General features: G+C 40.5%; 1 protein-coding gene across 1 annotated transcript in view; it reads right to left on the minus strand.

Moving 5' to 3' along the window:
* Positions 1 to 18,899, minus strand: part of PTPRR (protein tyrosine phosphatase receptor type R) — a 138,289-nt gene that overhangs the window by 40,812 nt on the left and 78,578 nt on the right. The window contains exons 7-8 of the mRNA XM_050969899.1: positions 15,438 to 15,548; positions 11,134 to 11,396 (exon numbers count right to left, since the gene is read on the minus strand). Coding sequence (XP_050825856.1) covers positions 11,134 to 11,396; positions 15,438 to 15,548 — 374 coding nt within the window. The remainder of the gene's footprint in view (positions 1 to 11,133; positions 11,397 to 15,437; positions 15,549 to 18,899) is intronic.

Here is an 18,899-nt window from a genome sequence, read left to right on the forward strand (position 1 = left end):
CAGCAGTTTTCCAGGGAGCTGCCATTGGTCATCCTGAAGCACTGGGAATGAATTCCCTGGAGAAACATTGTACTTAACGACATTTTTCTGTGTGGGAATTATATACACTACTTCCCTTTCTGATGCCTATCGCATATTTGAGCGGTCATTTGAAGTTGCTGTGTTCTGTTTTGCTCCTGTTATCAAATCACAATATTACCATAACAAGGATAATTATAAATACCATAAATTAATAACAATACTCTCTGTTTGTTAAGCATCAAAGTATATTCTTTGACAGAGAACATAAGGAAAAGTCCCTGTCCCAGAAAGAAATATCACTTTTGTAGCTTCTTACAGACTCCCCTGGTTAGAGAAATGAATGGAGAGTTCAAACGCAAGGTATTTCATGAAGATAGGCACTGATTTGCAATACCATATTGCATCACTTAACCAATTAATGTCCCACTTGTCTTAGTAGGAAAATCACAGAAAGAGTTCCTGAAATGTCTTGGAAACTCAGCTAAGGTTCAAAGCCTAACCAAATGGGTGCATCAGCTTGGATGTGATGGTATCAAAGCAGACAACTGTAGCAAGAGCCTGGCTGAAATGCCAGTGTTGCATGGAATCAGCTCTGCCTCCGGGCAGTATTTCTTTGGCTGAGCCATTCTCATGGTATATTCTGGGCATCCTCATCTCTGCCATGATGCTATTGCTTCTCTGTTTGCTGAGGCCTGTCTGATTGCCTGTATGCATTTACTACTTTGCCTGATGTCTAGAATGTAAGTCTCTTGGATAGAGGAATAGTGCAATTTTGTGTACATATGGAGTCTTGCACAGAGGGATCCTGATCTGTGACCAAGGCTCTCAGGTACTGACAGAATGCTAAAGAGAATTTCCAGCAAGAGCTGAGAAATACCCCAGCCCAGAGATTTACATGCAGCATTCCTTGAGCAAAGGTGTATGTGCACACAGGAGACATTTCTTCTAGTTAACAATGTTAAGCTTTCTGTACATACTAGCTCTGACTATGCAAGATATCTCTGCTGAATATCCAGAACTGGATTTTTCAAAAAAGAAGTAGTATAATTAGCCAACTCTCATAATTATGAAGAGTTCTCCTAGCACAGCAGAGAAGTAAAATTAATTATGATTGCACTCAAAGAAGAGATTTGTGGCCTGGACTGTTAACTAATGGCTACAAGATAAGCTGGATGTAAGCACTGCCCAGCACATGGATTCTTGCAATTCAAATGAATACTTGGATATCTTACACTGCAGTTTTAGAGGCACTTTGATTTTTTCTTTTCTTTCTTTAACTGTTTTCTCTGTCTGTTCCTAACATTTTAAATTAAGGGAAATTGAACCTTGTTCAGCTTTAGGCTGCCCTGTAAAAGAAATACCATGAACAGAGATAAAGGCACTCCAAAACAAGAGGAAAGAGGAATATTTTCGTTTTAACTTAAAACATTAGTCTTTTTCAGACATTAATGGGGACACTCAAGGAAACTTTTCTATACAAACCCAAATGTGAAAAATCAACCTTCCTTCTAAATATCAGAACTCTGTACATCTGATATGGATGCTTCCTTCTATGTTGTCTGGCTGAAACCAGTACTTGTGGGTACTAGTCAAGGGCTCAGGAGATAATTCCTGTTTACAAACCAATCTCATGAAGAAGCTGGTGCCTTTGTCCCTTAGCACAGCACTTCCAAGCTGCCATTGGGAGAAGGTGATCTATTAGGTTGCAAATGTCACAGATGGACACATCCTGCTAAGGGCTGAGACAAGGTGCTCAGAGCATTCAAGTCCAGCTAATGTGCAACTCCTCACTTTCCCAGATGTCCCACTCTGCTTGCACATTAGGACAGCTGGTGAAGCAGTCACAGAAACCATGCATAGTCAAGCACACAAACAAATTAGAGGCAGAGAGGAGCTGAGGAAATCAGTCACTGTAAAGCTGCATCAGAGTTTAACCCTCTGATTTCCAAACAGCACTTAAAGACCCAGAACTGCTGCTGAAAAAGACAAGGGGATCACTCACACAACTCAAATTACTCATGCGCTCAGGGCAACAGCAGTCCCTGTAAACTCCAGGCTCAAGAAGCACTTAAATATTAACATGGGTATTTTCCCTTGTGTGACTTTTCAAAAGATCTGCTGGACAAATCCCTGCAAACCCACCAAAACTGTCTACCAGATGGCAGCCACTGATTAATTTGTCTTAACTTGAGCCAAAAAGGAAGAAAATGTGATGGGTGGAGCCGTAAAGACAAGCACAATCAACATCCGACCAAGTAGGGTTTCCTGTCACCTTGGGAACGACACTGATTGGCACTGTGGTTTCCTGTGTACAAGCTAAAACCAGTAGCAACTGGAGTAACAAGAATAAATGCCAGATGAGAGACCTGGGAATACAATAAAATTATTGTAAAATTCCTGACTAAACCCCAGAGGACAGAAAAGGCAAAACCAAGGGTAAGCATAGACTGCATATGCTAAATGGAGCACTCCCCTGTACATGAGAGCAGAGGACCATGAAGCTGCATCAGAAGAATTTCTCTAAACAAGGCTCGGCTAATTTGCCTGAATTACCCACTCTCAAAAGTGAGAGTCATGTGCCTTGGAAAGCTTATTTCTTCAAAAGGGAAAAAAAAAGGGATGCAGGACAGCTGAAAACAGAGATGGAAATAGGAGTGGAAACCTACTATCCACCCACACTAATCTGAAGTAATTTTAAGATGTGCCACAGACACAGGGAAATGGACTGTGGGTGTAAATTTGGACAACGGTACAGAGTTATTTGCATTTATTTATTTAGATAACTACTCCCACAGAGTTTTGCTTCAAAGAGCTCTAAGCACAACCAAAACAGCTTCTCAACCAGCCAGGAGTCAAATAGTTAAAATTCGGGTTTAGAGGGTCTTTGTTAGGCTGGTGACTGAGTTCACTTCCTCTCCAGAGAAAGGGGACAATTCACATTCCTGCCCTCTTCCTACACTGCAGATAAGCAAAGATGTCTGTAATGGGTTGGACAGAACAGAAGTTCATGCAGCTCAAAGATCTGGCACTTGCAGAAAGGTTTTAGAATTACTGTGCACTCACAGAAATGTTCCACAAATGCAGGCTGGAGGCACAGCATTATTCTCTCTCTAGTGATGAATCCACGTGCCAACACAGAACTCTTGGGCATTGAGCAGGAGACCCTGGAAGCTGGATCCCGTCTCACGCTCCCCATTACTTAGAGTAGTGCCTCTCACCTCAGTAGCCCAGGTAGCCCAAGGTCCTTGCCTTAACTCTTCACCCAGACTGCAGGTACCAGAAATCAGTGTGGCTTCCAGCTAGTTGAGATGGCCTGAGAAGGACAGAAGCCGCAATTCAGGGCTTCAGGGAGACCCTGCACTGAAAAGACAATTACCTAAAAGGCAATAAGCAATTCTTTATAATAATTTATAATAAGCAATCAGGATTGGTCCCCTTGCACACCCACTGCACACTACATGTGCAAGCTACATCTTGGAAAAAAAAATAAAATCACGGTACCAGGAAAACAATCCTGGGCACTGAATGACAGGGCTGCATATCAATCATTGCAGCCCTGGTTTGTTTTTAGCCTTTGACAACAAGAGCACTCCAAAGCAATTTATGGTTTGGGAATGAGCACATGCACAAACCATTCCCAGGAGGAAGTTGCATCCAGGCCCTGCTTCTCTGGAGGCAAAGAGAGCTTAGCACTATGGGCACAAACCAATCTCTTCTACACAGCCTTAGTGCTGTCAGTGTATCTGGGTATATCGAGTTTATAAGTGGATGCCCCACCCCTGGAGGTGTTCATGGTCAGGTTGGATGGGGTTTTGAGCAACCTGACCAAGTGGAATGTGACCCTGCTCTTGGCAGTGGAGCTGGAACTAGATCTCTTTCAAAGTCCCTTCCAACCCAAGCCATTTTATGATTCTATGATATTTCAGACCAGAATGGAATATAGGTGCCAAATGAGAGAAATGTATTTTTAGGTCTTTCAGAAAGTGTGTGTGAGGGGGTTGTAATTGTATTCCCTCACTCTTCTTAAATGATGTGAACAAATAGTAGCTTGTAGGACTTTTACTGCACCTCAGGTTAAGGTTCTTGTCTTTGCTACATCTCTTCAGATGAACACAACATCCAGCCATCCTCAATCCAGTAGTTAGGAATATATCTGGAGGTTTATGTGCCATGCCCAAAGTGCTCTAAGGAGTTGATAGAAGAGACAAATCAGAGCACAGAAATTCCTGCCTCCCGCCTCAAACTCAGTTTACTGGTGCCTGGTGCTTTGCAAATTCCTTCTGATAGGATATCACCATAAAACTATTCCACAGCTTGTACTTTTGTGTTGGGACATAGCTTTGCTTCAAACAATTACACTGACATTTTCCTAAAACAATCCCAACGGTTCAAATTAAGAATGCAGAAAGCATATTCAGTGCCACACAATAGGGAAAATTTATCCTCCAAATCTATGCAAAGTTGCTTTATTTTAGCCAGGAAATCCAAGGCCCCTTCCTGTAAATATATTAAGTTCCCATGTTTGTGCAATAAACTACAAAATCTGGCATGTTTACAGTAGCCCAAGTGCAAGGTGCTACCCTCTGAGCATTACTTGAAATTATTACTCACAATGGATGGTTTTGTAAAATCATAATGGATCAGCAACACCATAATTTTATTTGCAGCAACTGCACTTTGTGATCTAAACATCAGAACAGAGACAGAGAATTGTTGGAAATTTTTCTCATCTATTATATGTGGTTGAAGAGTGATATCCTGAGATGCAGCTGAGATTATATTAATGAAGAAAAGAGCACATCAGGTTCTTTACCCTGGCTCCAGCGTTTCTTACGAGGTTTTATTCAGTATACTGTATTGTTAAGATAATGATTCATTTTAATGAATGCTGCCTTTCTAAAATAAGGAAAACAGGTATTAAGAGTTAGTTTTTGTGGTATTTGTCATCCAGATGGCAATTTACAGTGTACAGAAACTGCCTAAGAGGCTGAAGCTATAGTTCAATAATTTGTGTGTCTATGCAGAATGACTACTAAAAGAGAATACTTTTCAATATTAAGATCAATTCTTTTCCACCTCCAAACCTGAAGCCTAAATTATACAAAATTTTCTTTGCAAAGGTGTAAAATGCAAAATGTTTCTGAGGAAGGATGTTGAAGACAGAAAGAGAATAATAATTGCCTTCATTATTTGTGCATGTACCTTTTGCTAATACATTCCTGTTTATAAATTTACCTTTTGGCACTGAGTTCCACAGATTCCTATGGGTAATCTGAATCTTTTTTTTTTTCATATTATAAAGAAATATATTGCCTCTCTTTCCCACTAGAATATCTCTTTCTCATGTTACAAGGAAGTGGACAGAGATGAGCACTTAGCATTGTAATGCACATTATATTAACTTTTGCTTCATTATACTTACAGGGAGCTGTACTCACTGCATGTCTACTGAACAATTCTTAGAACTGGTGAAAGAATTCAGTTTACAGGGATCTTCAGGATGGTAAGAGAAATCTCACTGGGGAGAGTCTATCAACTGTGGCAGAAGATTTTGATAGCATTGCTCTGCTTTGTGGGGAAAAGTAACATCACACAGGGTTCTCACAGTCAGAGTTCAAGCCAAATTTCACTCATCTGTTATGTCTGTAGAGAGCAATAATTGATTGATTCAGGTGATTGTCTCCGTACTGTTCTCTATGCTGATGCCTACTGATTTTCTGTAGAGGTTGCAGAATTGGTGGCACATTCTTCTGCTGAATGATGCCTGTGAGCAGCCCTCTCCCCTACAAGTCTTGCACTTGCTGGCTCTTCCCTTTCACAGAGTATCTTCTCTTTTCCTGTGTCACAGCTGTTCCTCCATGCCACTGCATAATTATTTTATTTCACATTTAAAAATTGTTTATTATTTCACTCATCTGCTGGCTTTTTGCTTTATTTGCTGAAATGTTTTCTATCATCATCTTCACTCTCTTGTGTATATTTGCAGAGAAAAAAAAGAATCAGCACAAGGCACTTGTAAAATACTATCTGTTCTGTTTAAGAGTCCTGCAAACCCCTGGCATCCTGATAGTGATCATGAGGAGCTCTTCCTTTTAGACAGAATAAGTTTCTGATGATTATGTAAAAGACTAAGAAAACACAGAGCTGTGATTTTCCCTCTGATTACTAAAATATAATAGCCAGTTTTAGAATTTTGGGGCTAGAATGGAATACAAATGCTTGAGAAATTTTTCCAAAGCACTGTTTGTTTTCAACACACAGTAGATGAGACATTTTCCACATTTTCTTTTCTTCCATGTATCTTTGCACAGTAATTAAATTGAACAAAACATCATATTGTCCACTAGTTAGTTGAAATGCAGTTGTCTTAGTCACAAATAACACTGGAACTAAAACTCACAGCTGCAGTGGCCACAGAAAATGCAAACCCTGTTGTAATACTGTGCTGGTGTGGTAACATTTATATTTATATTTACCATGATTGTGATTTAACAACTCACTGCTTGTACTAAGAATTTTCAATGCTTGATATGTCCGAATGAAATCTAAAATACCACATTCCACTTCACCAGATTCTGCTTTTGGCTGGGACCATTCATATCAACATGAATTTTGGGCCAAGAAACATAATAAAGGGAAACATTTGGGAAAAGGGAAAATACATACTTTTCTATTCAAGGAAGAGTATATATTATTCATATAAACCTATAAAAGCCTAAGTAGAAAAGTAAACACTGATGTAGTATTCACAGATGTGCTCATGGAAGAGAAAACAATTATTTGCATCAGAAAGTCAGGTGTTGGCACTGAGATTTTGTGACAGCTCATCACCAAAGCCACCCACAGAGCAGCAGCTTTCTTGCTCCTTTGGTCAGCCACAGAACAATGTGGGCTGCCACGGGAGAAGGTCTTTGCTGCAAAGACCTTCTCCTGTGGCAGCAGTTGTGAGCACACGAAAAGAGAACAACTTCAAAGCATTCTGCACTGAATGATCCAGAGGATGCACAGAGGCTGTGAAGAAATAGCTCTTCACTGGCCTGCCTCAGTAACTGTAATAGAAAGGGATCAGTGCCTTTGCTCTGACAGCCCTGTCACCTCCACACCTTGAGTCCACCCTCTACTCTTGGCCACCACTGTTCCACCCCTTTCCAAACTGCATGCTGCATGTGAGCACACATCCATCCATGAGCAGCATGTATGAAAATCATAGAATCAGAATAGGCTGATTTGGAAAAGACCCTTAAAAGTCATCTAGTCCCACTCACTTTCCATGGATATGGAAAGATTCAATTAGAATAGGTTGTTCAGAGCCCTGTTCAACCTGACCTCAAATGTTCAAAAACTACTTCCTTGTATCTAATCTAAACCTAACCTCCTTCACTTTGAAGCCATTACCCCTTATCCTATTGCAACACTCCCTAACAGAAAGTTTGCCCCCATCTTTTTTATAGCCCCTCTTCAAGTCTCAAGAGGCTGCAATAAGGTCTCCCCAGAGCCTTCTCTTCTCCAGCCTGAACAACCCCAACTCCCTCAGCCTGTCCTCATAGGAGAGGCGCTGCAGCCATCTGATCATTTCATGGCTCCAGCAGGTCAACATCCTTCTCATGTTGTGGGCACTGGGGCTGGATGCCCTCCCCCAGGTGGAGCCTCATGAGAGCGGAGCACGGGAGCAGAATCGCCTCCTGCGGCCACTGGGCCAGTTAATCCAGGCTGTGCGAGCCCTCCCGTGCCGCAGGAGCCAGAGCTGCGGGATAACCGTGCTGCCGGCCGGCTCTAGGTGTCACTGTCCCCGCGCTCTGCCACAGCCGCATCCAGCAAGGCGCCGCGCACCGCCGCCTGAGCGTAGGTGGCATAAAAACTCTGCGGCATCCCACCCATCTGAGAGTGCAAATAAGCTGCAGGGGAGCTGTGTCTTATAGAAATTGCTGAGTAAGAGCATTTCCAGATACATAGAAAAATATGTTCATGGACTTAGCTCTAGTATTCAGAAGCACAACATGTTTTAAGAAGCTGGACAAACTCCCAGAAATATTTTTATCCGTGCACAGTAGTCCATTAACAATTTTCTTGCCTCTGTACTGGCCAATGCTATTCCAAATAAAAATGGAAAAGTTCAGAGAGCCAGAGGCTGATGTTGGGCTTTGTGAAAAATCAGTTCTGCTACATTTTTGCATTTAGATCATAGAATCATGGAATAGTTTGGGACGGAAGGGACCTTTAAAGGTCACATAGTCCCATTCCCCTGCCATGGGCAGAGACAGCTTCAATTAGATCACGTTGCTCAGAGCCCTGTCCAATCTGACCATGAATGTTTCCAGGGATGGGGCATCAGCTACCTCCCTGGGCACACTGTGTTAGTGTTTCATTCTCATTGCAAAAAAAAAAAAATCTTCCTTATATCTAATATAAATCTACCCTCCTTTAGTTTAAAATCATCACCCCTTGTCCTGTCAAGAGTATGTTCCTCAAAGCAGTACCTAGTGTACAAACAAAGAGAACTTGAGAGGCAGGCACAGAATCATGGAATAGTTTGGTCTAGAAGGGATCTTTTAAGGTCATCTAATCAAACCCCCCTGCAATGAGTAGAGACATCTTCAACCAGATCAGGTTGCATTATCTGACTTTTCTGTCCCATCCTGCAGAGAGATTGTCACAAACTTCCCACCTAGATGGCTATGCACAGCTCACTAGCTGCTCAAAGAGAAATCAGTAAACCATGGCTCAAACCAGGGACAGTTTGGTCTGGATCACATGAGACATTTCATGACTACGGATCACCCTTAAGGAATCAAACCAGGGAATAGTCTGGATGGTTAGAAAATACTGCTCAGGAACCACTGTCAAACCATGTCACCAAAGGAATCTCCACACTAAGTTTGTCAAGGAGCCTCCAAATCCACTCTAGCCTGCCAAGAGCTTTCTTTCCCTGGCAGAAACCAAAATCAACATAGCAAAAATTAAAGGGTTCACTAAAGCTGTGCCATGAGCAGGACAGGACCTCTGGGCTTGCTTCACTCCGTACTAACAGAAGAAGGGCTGCCAGTAGATTGTTTTGAGCATGGTTTGCTGCTCCTTGCAGTGGGCAGATCCATGCTGCGAGGTCCACTCCTCCCACAGATAATGAGGATGGCCCGAGGCTGCCTAGTGCAAGGTTTTTTTGGGGCAGAAAGGTGGAGAAGAATTTTCAACTGATCACTTACCTAGTCACTAGATAAAATCTGAGGCAGAATGTGTCAGTGCATTATTACTTTTTGCTTCCAACACTGCTGAGTGTTAGAACAAATAGAAATTTGTTCATAGTAAAGGTTATAGTAAATAAATAAGAAATAGACATAACAATAGCTGCTTATGTCAGAGGAACTGAAGATAAATTATTCCCTAAAGTTCTCTCCCTCATATCCCCAGACCTTTGTATACTGAGCTTGAAATTAACTTAAACCACCATTTCTTAGGAGTGGACTTGGGCTGATAGAGCGTGTGTTAAACATGGCAAAAAAGAGCTGCACTATGGAATGTTATCACAATTTTTCACAACAGTCTGTTAGTGTTCTTTTAGAGTAGAAACTGAAGTGCTCAATTCCTTCAACTTCCTTTTTCCTTAGTAATAACCTAAATGTCTGGTTTATTTGGTCAAATGTCAGGTTTAGTTTTCTCTTTGTATCTCAGCTGTCCATTTTGTCATATCTGACTCAGAACTTTGTCCTTCCAAAGGATGCACTTAGGTTTAGGAGAATTAAATGCAAAGTTCCTATCTGTAATGGAAATTAACATCCTAAATAAATTGCTTTTACTTTCTTTGTTTGAGAAATGGAAAAGTTTCTTCTCCTTATGTACAAAAAGTTTCTTGTCCTTAGGTACAAAATCCCTCTACAAATTCCTTTCCCTCAATCCCTCTCAACTATTGCATATGCTTTGTTAGATACTAAGTATTATAAATCAGCTATGTGATTCTCATGCCTGTGGGTTTATTTTTAGGGTCTTGTGGAATGAAAGAAACTCTCAAAATGTATTTACTTGCTTCCTCCATTCCTTTTTTTTTTGTCTGCAGTGATATCACTACATATTTTATAACAGCTCTGCCTTTAAGCCTCTTTTACTCACAGAAGAATCAATCCCCCTCCCTGAGCTCTGTCTGTCATAAATCCATTGATAAAATCTCTGCCATTGAAATCCCCATGGCTGAAGCTGAATCAGGGTTACAGCAGAGCTGAGAGCCCTCACAGATGAGGCTCTGCTTGGCCTCTGCACGGAGTCTGTTCTTTCATTTCTCGTCTGTGCCGGGGCAGGAGAGTTCAGCTGCACAGCTGCATGCTATGTGAGCTATTCAGAGCACTGATGCTTTATGAAAGCAGCCTGCAGCCATCAGACAAGAAATTATACAGGTTTCTAACAGAGGAGAGACAGATGTCAGTGTGCATTCTCCTGTGGGAAGAATAACTAGTTTTATAAAAAGAGCACTGGCCCAGTTTTTGAAAGGCACAATGAGTGGCGGGGTTTGGTGCCCAAGTATTTCTGAGGAACTGCGCACAAGAGTTGGTTTCATTACTCATCACTTCTTTCTTTTTGTAAAGCCTGTAGACTTTGCACTGTATCCTGGCCATCATGGAAAGCTGCATTTAAGAAAAAAATGTATCTAAAGGTGATAATGGAAACACTGTATGAGATTGCTAAATGCACTCAGTTGGTGTAAGTATTCCTTCTAAGTTTTCCAGGTGCTAGGGACTCCCTGAGAATAAGAATGTCCTTTGCTGACAATACATAACAAGCCCTTGAACTCTCTTCCACAATCTCCAGGATCAGAACAGGCAATGTAAAACGAAAAAATTATTTCTTTGGAGTATGGGAAAATTATAATCAGCAAAAAGAATGCCACTGATGCAGTTAATCTCAGCCTAAACCTGAACATTTTCATATGACCTGAATCTTTGGTCATATGTAAAGGAAAGGAAAGGAGAGAATACCTGTGAGATAGATGTTAACACACCAAAATCCCACTTCTCAGGAGTCCATATGGCAAAGTCTCCCATTCATTGACAGAAGAGAAACATGAAATCATGGAGCATAAATATTAAAAAGCAGAATAAATCCTGAGCACACCAGGCACCATCCTACCTTTCCTGGAGTCCCACAGGTTTCATTCTGAAAGGAGATGGGCTGGCACACACGGGAGGTTTGAGCTCAGGAACACACTGGCCTTGAGGGTCCACTACAACATTGATAACCTTTGGAGCCTGTTGAGGCTGGACCATGCTGTTGGTGGTCTTATACTCAGTCTGAGATGTCTGCAGGGGAAGGGGTGAGAGGTGGATCTCCTGCTTCTTTTCCTTCTCCTGCCTTAGTGACAACTGGATCTTCTCCTTTAATCTGTACAGAACCTACAGAAATAAAGAGGGCAGCTCAATCTCAATTGCCTGGTAAAGAAGGCCAGGAAGGTATCACAAATGCTGGAGAAGATTGCCATAGGTGGATTTAATTCCTAGAGGGTAAGTCACAAGTTGTGTTACACAGCATTTCCCACAACAAGATAAATATTTCCATTACATAAACTGCACACGTGGGCAGTAGGGATTTTAACAGTTCTCACTGTGAGTTAGTACTTATTTGTAATACCTGCAGTAGTATTATTAAAAGAGCAAATAACACAGAATGGAAATTAGTTACAGAAGACATTGTGAAGAAGGAAATACTGATAAACAGAGTAACTGTAGAAGACATTTTAAGCATTTTAACACAAGAGAGACAATGACACAAAATAAAATAGATGTTTATGACTTAGCCAGATACAAGTCTCTAATTACAGCAGCCTCAATTTGTTTTAGAGCAGATGTTCTTAAAAGTTCTTACTCATCTGGCATGGAGCTGATGGTTGAACAGAGTAACTTTACTAGGTCACTTTGGTAACAGCAGGCTGCTATTACTCTGAAATACTCCTCCAGGTAGGGACACGCTCCAATGTCCTGAGAGAAACATTAACTATTCTGAAATAAAGCTGAAGTGATGAGTGGCCTATGAAGTTATTTAACCATCTGTTTAGAAAAGTGTGCTTTACAATCACCAAGAAAATGATTTCTGAACACACTGTAATACCAGGATTATCTGTTCACATATTGCTTATGAATGTGAACATCTGGTATGTGCAACAAAAGCAGAAGTTGTACTGATTTTCTTCCATTAAACTCTACACTGATGCTGCTGAACCCTGGCTTGGTGAGGGCAGGCAGGTAGCTTGTGCTCAGTAATGTCACTCCAGAGGTACCCATGTTACACCTGTTTAACACATCTTATTTCTTTGGAGGGCAATGCAAAAAACTATTTCTGAGCCACAGCTGTTCCATTTTCAAAGCATGCCTTACCTGCTATGAAATTTATGAGAATTGTAAATATCGTGTGTGGAGGTGGAAGGCACAGGTTTTTGAAGGTGTCTGCAGATACTCTTGTGCTTTCCACTTTGCTTTATCTGTTCCTGTAAAGCATTTGATTTGGATCCTTGAGTAAGAGAAAACCTAGACCAGAACATTTTTTTCTCTCCAAGTCTTTGACAGCTGTTGCCCCTGCTAGCACCACATAAAGATCTATCACTCCCTAGCTTTGCCTTGATGACTAGACATATCTGATGGGTTTGTTTGATCAAGGATTAGCATTAAAGGTTTAGCTGGGAACTGACCTAACATCATTAGCAATACACGTTTAACAAGACTTAGCTAGGTAAAACATCTGTTCATTCTGAAGGGTTTAGAATTACTAGGATAAGATCTCTTTACCATAATTTTTCAGAAAAAGAACTCCTCTTAGGGGGAACCTGTGAAGCAAGGGCACTGGTACCAGTAAAGATAAAAGAGGGACTTGAAATATTTTTACTGTCTTTTTTTCCAATGAGTGCTTTCAGCTAATTTGTTTCTGATAACCAGCAGATAAACAGCTCAGAGACTCATGGCCATGAGAATGCTCACCATACCTTCTTGTCACTAATATGTTTTGACATAGTTTCACTCCTTGGGGATCCAAGGAATTATGGTTTTGACTTCTAAAATGTGGACAAGTATTATTTAATATACTATTTAATAATCTATTATGAAGACCCTAGGGAAAAATATAGTTTGACCCTAGCAGAAACTGAAAAAAAATCTAACCAACAACTTTTGATCTAAACACTAAAGCTTTTCCTCAAAAAGTGTTACAGGGCTATAACAGTTTTAATGGAGGTAAAGTAAAAAAACCAGAAATGGCCAAAAATATAGTGACCAACCCCATCTGCCCCTCTGACACACATTAAATGGGATAAAAAAACAACATGAGCTGTTTGTTAGCTTTACAGATTGCACATACCCATATATTATCAGATCCTGGCAAAATCTGAGACAGTGTCAATTTGAACAGTCTAAACAGTAGCACATGTAAAGATACAGGTTGGATCTGGGAGGATCAGAAAGGGGAATGCTTGCAGAAAAGAACATAGCATAACAGCAATTCCACCTGGAAGGAATTCAAGGAGTCTACTAGTATTGACCTCTGCCCTAACTTCAGATCAGCTACACCCAAACTATTTCTGACAGATGTTTGCGTAAAATCTTAATGGGTGAAAACTCCCAAGCTTCCCCAAGCAATGCAATCCAGGGTCTAGTGACACTTGTGATGGCAAAGGTCTTTCTAATGAGTCAGCCAAATCACCCTGTGAAAATTTTTCTTCTTTTCCAGTCCCCACTGGAGAAAGCATTATCTTCTTCCTTACAACAGCCTTTGAAATATTTCCATGTTCGAGAACTATCATGTTTCTGCTTGCTCCTTTTCCCTGTCATAAATAAACCAAATTATTTCATGTCCTCTGTGTCTCTGATCACTCTTGCATCTCCTTCCTCCTATAATTGCCTGAAACTTTTCACAAATGTGGTGGAGAGAGACAATAAAAAATAAGTAAGACATGACAACCAAATTACCATAGCAGAGCTGAATTCAGATCTTAGAGATCATATCTTCATTTATATATCCCAGGGTAAGAAGTGTATTTTTGCAACATTGATGTTGCTTATCTCCTTATCTACTTCTGTAATTCTGTTCTGTGATACTGCTGGAACCTTTCCTACAGAACTGTTGTTTTGCCACATATTTCCTACATTGTAGTGATGCACAGGATTAGAGCTCTTGTCCCTGCCAAGCAGCCATCTTTTCTCTGGCACCCTAAGAATATTTGAAGCTCTGATACTGTCATACAGAATGCTTACAATTTCCAATATCGTCAATGCATTCCAGATTATTAATGAAAATATTGGGCAGTACCAGGACAGGGACAGCCAGCATTTTCTATACTCTTACAGTTAAATAGCCAGTAATGACCAAAATATCTCTTCTCCAAAACAGACAGTAGGGAAGAAGAGATTTCTAGAGTTATCCTCCTCTTTTTGAGTGAAATGGCATGGAGAGATGAAGACAACAAGAAAGTAGAAATTAAATAAAGCAACAATTTCCTGTGATAAAGCAAGTGCTTTTTAAATCTTAGGGAGACCTTAAAAGATTAAATAACATTTTGCTATAATTTTTTGTGAACATTTGTATAACTGTGAACATTTTTTAATAACTTCAGACTAAACATGCTTTCCATCTTAAGGCTGTAAGTAGTTAAAGAAAATTAAATGTGTTTGAGAGCAAAATATCTCAAAAAGACCCCAAGATACTTTGTGTTCATAAATGCTGACGATTGTCAGAGAATTCAGTTAACACTTGTATGTGTGCACTGCAGAAGTATCACACAATTTAAAGAAGGAAAACATATAACATTGGACAAAAATGCAAAAATTACCCTCCAAAAGTCAGTAGTGGTATAGTGATCTTCATCTTCTGTGTGACCATTGCACTTCTCATATTCAATATATTAGAATTGTGCCTAATGCTCAGAAACCTGGCCACTGAGCTCAGACAATGTTAATGGCAGAGTTGCTCAAAAATATAATTATTCCTTCATGTTCTTACTAGTTATTTCAGTTTAATATTTGTGTATTTGATACACAGATATCAACACACACTTTAAAATGACAACATTCTATCAATGTGGTGTTGCTTTTACTATTGAATAAAACTGAAATAAAGGCAGGTAAGAGAACTTTAGGGATCCTGGGACCTAAGAAGGTTGAGAAGTCATCACTCATGTCCCTACACAGTTACCCTGTAGATTTAAGAACCTGTTATTTATTCCTCCAGCTTCCTTCTAGTTACATTCTTCATTCAACTCAAAATACATCAAGAAATGTGATTCTTCAAACTTTGGTTTCCCAGCATTATGAGAGTGACCAACTCTTACCTTGGAGTTGAGTTTCTATTAGCCTTGAGAAAACACCCATCATGTAAAGAATGTGTGACCCAATCTTTCAGACTAAGAAAAGCATGAAATAAAAAAACAGCATAAAGGTAAAAGGGAAACTTACCATTAAACAAGTCACTAGAATGACAAAGATGCTGAGAAATATGACAACTGCATAAAATCCTTCTTTGCTCCAGATTTTGTCTGCTTCGTGCTGACCTTGCAAAACATTTTTCTTTTTTGAGCAAGGAAACAGAAACAGAAAGAGAAAAAAAGGTTAAAGGGTGGCATGTGCAGATTAAATAGCTCTCATTGGGCATTAATCACTCTCCTCAGCACTGAAATGCCACAGCACATGGCATGACTTTGAGCACTGCTATTGGCACCCCTGCCCACGCCCAGTCCATGGAGCAGGGCCACCCCGTGCTCCCGGCGCCGCGCTGGGATCTACAGCCCTGCGTGCCTGCCCAGAGAACTCTCACCAGCCAGCACAGCCTGCCTGAAGGTAAAGCAAACAAGACCCAGAGCTGTTCTTGGAAGCCACCTGGCTGGTCAGGTCGAAGGGCTGTGCTCCCACACAGCCTTTGGGAAGTGTTCACCCTGTCTCTTTCTTCCCAGGGCTTATCTCTAGCCCCAGCACGCACACACCAGCCTTCCCAGTGTTTACACCTGACACGGAGCAAAGAGCAGGTGCCTTGCCCGATTACCTTCATGAGCCAGGAAGCCCTCACAGAGTCACCTCTAGATTACACACACAAATATGTAAAACATATTGATTTTGCTGAAAATAATCTCATTATCTGTTTATCTATAATTCTGATTATGCCTAATCTCATTATCGTTGGCTTCCTGCTGATAGAATGTTTCTGTAACAGCTGTGCACACTAAAATATCCAGAACTCCTAGGGAACTCCTGGGGATTATGAAATAATAATGATTGTAAAAGCATTTATTTTTGTCTTTATTGCAGCAGTGGGACTTGGTCAGACTATTAAATTACCAGAATTTCACTATGTTTTCAAATATAGATTTTGTAGCAGAAACAAAGTACATGTACCCTTGGTCTAATTGCAATATATTATTTAGAATAAAGGATGTTGTCTGATGTTTCTGGGACCACAGTTCAGTAGACATTGCCCTTCCAATTTTCAGTACTTGCTTTTATTTTCTTAATTGTGTCTTTTCCGTAGAGTTCTCAGACTGAGTACCACCAACTTTCTAAAATTCTGGTTTCCACTTTAAATGGTCAAGGTCTTTGTGTTTCCCTCTTGCTGAAATTCTCTAATGGCTTTAAATAAACCTCTAGTTTAAATACTGAGATGTCTTCCCATCCCAATGTGGCCTTTTTTTCTCTCTGGAGATGCGTTTATCACAGAGGTTATCACAGAGGAAAGAGTTCCTCCATACAAAGATGAGTGGCTGCTCAATGGGCCTGTATAACTGCAGAGATGCTCTAACACTTTTGCTTAGCCACCTATTAGCCTGCTCTTTTGCACAGCTAATGTATCAAGACAACTTTAACTTCCAAAAAGGCAAAGCCTCCCAAAACCAATCCTCTTCAGCCTCCCAAACACAGGAAGTCTGGATGATGATGAGTTCATGTGGGAAAGCTTCCTGAGGAGTGGGAGATCCTGGCCTGAGGAAGAGGACAAGCTGACAAAAAATGCTGGGTGCTGGATCCCAATATAGTTTTCATGGTCCTCCTTTCAGCACAGGATTAGGCACTGCTTGTTTTGAAAAGAAGACAAAGCAAGACAATTCACAGATATAATTACTACAAAATGCAAACATTTTGAGAGGAACCTGGTAGCATGGCTAATTTACAGAGACTTGCTTTCTTGAAGAAATGCTTGTGTTTAACTGGGAGTTGACAGCTTTAGACATGGAAGCGTAATAAAGAGGGTTTTTTGGAACTAACAGTCCTGGGAACCAGAATGGAAATCCTTCAGCACAACTACAGAAACCAATCTTGTAAAATTAGTCTATTTGTGTGTGTGTGAAATCATGCATCATGGTCTCAGCTTTAAAATGTTGCAGGTATTGATAAAGTGTCAGTTTGATGTTTAATGAGCAACTTAAAACCCAGGGCTTCCAAAGAGAAGCTGGAAATCTCACCAAATATTTCTGCAAAAATTCCTAGACATAAACACTTCTGCAGCTGTAGTGGGGTACAGCTCTCTGTCCAATCTGCTACCTCAGCACAGCAAGGTCATTCTGCTGTGCTCATGGCACAGGACTTGGGTCCCAATACTGGCTCAGAGCCCAAACCTGCAGCTGCTCCACATCCAAGACTGCTCCTGTTGAGCTCCATGGGAATCCCATGGTGACAGCAGCAGCTGCAGCTGTGGCCTAATAGCTATGAGCTCAATGTCTGACTCTGGGTGGGTTACCTGATGGCTTTCCGGTGTTTCATTTCTCTCAGGGGGAAACTTAGATAAAAAGCAGGAGCTAAAGGAGAATTGGCCATGCTGACCTTTTGTAAGTGAATAAATGGGATGGTTTAATACCTCTGTACTGAAAGGACAAATACACTAAAAAGTAAAGGAGAAGCTAATGGGAATTTTAGTCTCAGTGGATGAGAGACTTATATAAACTTTAATATAATGATGTTTCAAAACTTTTAAAATATTTTATAATAGAATTCATACACATAACAGACTGAAGAGAATAAAAGAGGAGAAGACTTTAAGAGAATTAATCTCTATGACGTCTGCCTAGTACTATGTGTGTTCAGGACATGTCTTTGCCTGACTTGTCTTTCTAGCAATAATGTTCAAAGAATATTAATAAATGCTGTAGAAAGGGTAAAAGTATACGACAACTTGAATTTACTTGACACACCATTTTGAAAGTAGTACCTTCACCTACTCAAGGAAATCTCTCTCCCAGATCTAACTGGTGGAGAGCAAAATCATTGCTGAAGCTGTTTCCTAATGACAGAAGAAGCTGTGACCTCCAGTAACTGAGTCATGTCACACCCATGATAAGGAATTGCTTTTTGAAACGTCAATGCAGATCATTCAGAACTTTGTTCCTTTGTCTGGGAAAACTGATAAGAGGGACAGCAACTGCCACGCCCACTGCAAATTGCTGACGCCCAGGAAAAAAGCTAATAGCATGGCCAAATACAAGGCAGAAATAAGAGGATTCTTGTCCTTCAGACAGTTTTTGAGGAATAGACTTGAGGATATACTCAGACTAATTTGCAAAGATCCGCAGCTAATAAAAGTGGGGGAATATCAGAGCAGATGGAGTGGCAAGGGAATTTCAGTAGCTCAGGGAGTACCAGATCCTGGAGCAAACAAGGAGGAAAGCATAATTTCCTACTCTTTCCATTCCCTAATGAGTCTCCAATAAGGTGAGTTTTTCAGGCAGGATGATCCAGGTTAATTTAAACTGTTTGAATTCAGCATAATTCAATGTGTGGAAGAATCACATGTATTCTTATAATGCCATTCAATCACTAACCTTACTGAAGAGTGCCTGCACATAAGGGTATCTGTTGAACTGGAACAAATGTGTTTTTTCTAAACAATTTTTCTAAACTTTTTTTTTTTTAAAGACACTAAAAACCCACTCTGGCTTT

This window comes from Serinus canaria, chromosome 1A, assembly GCF_022539315.1.
Source record: "Serinus canaria isolate serCan28SL12 chromosome 1A, serCan2020, whole genome shotgun sequence".
Taxonomy (NCBI): domain Eukaryota; kingdom Metazoa; phylum Chordata; class Aves; order Passeriformes; family Fringillidae; genus Serinus; species Serinus canaria.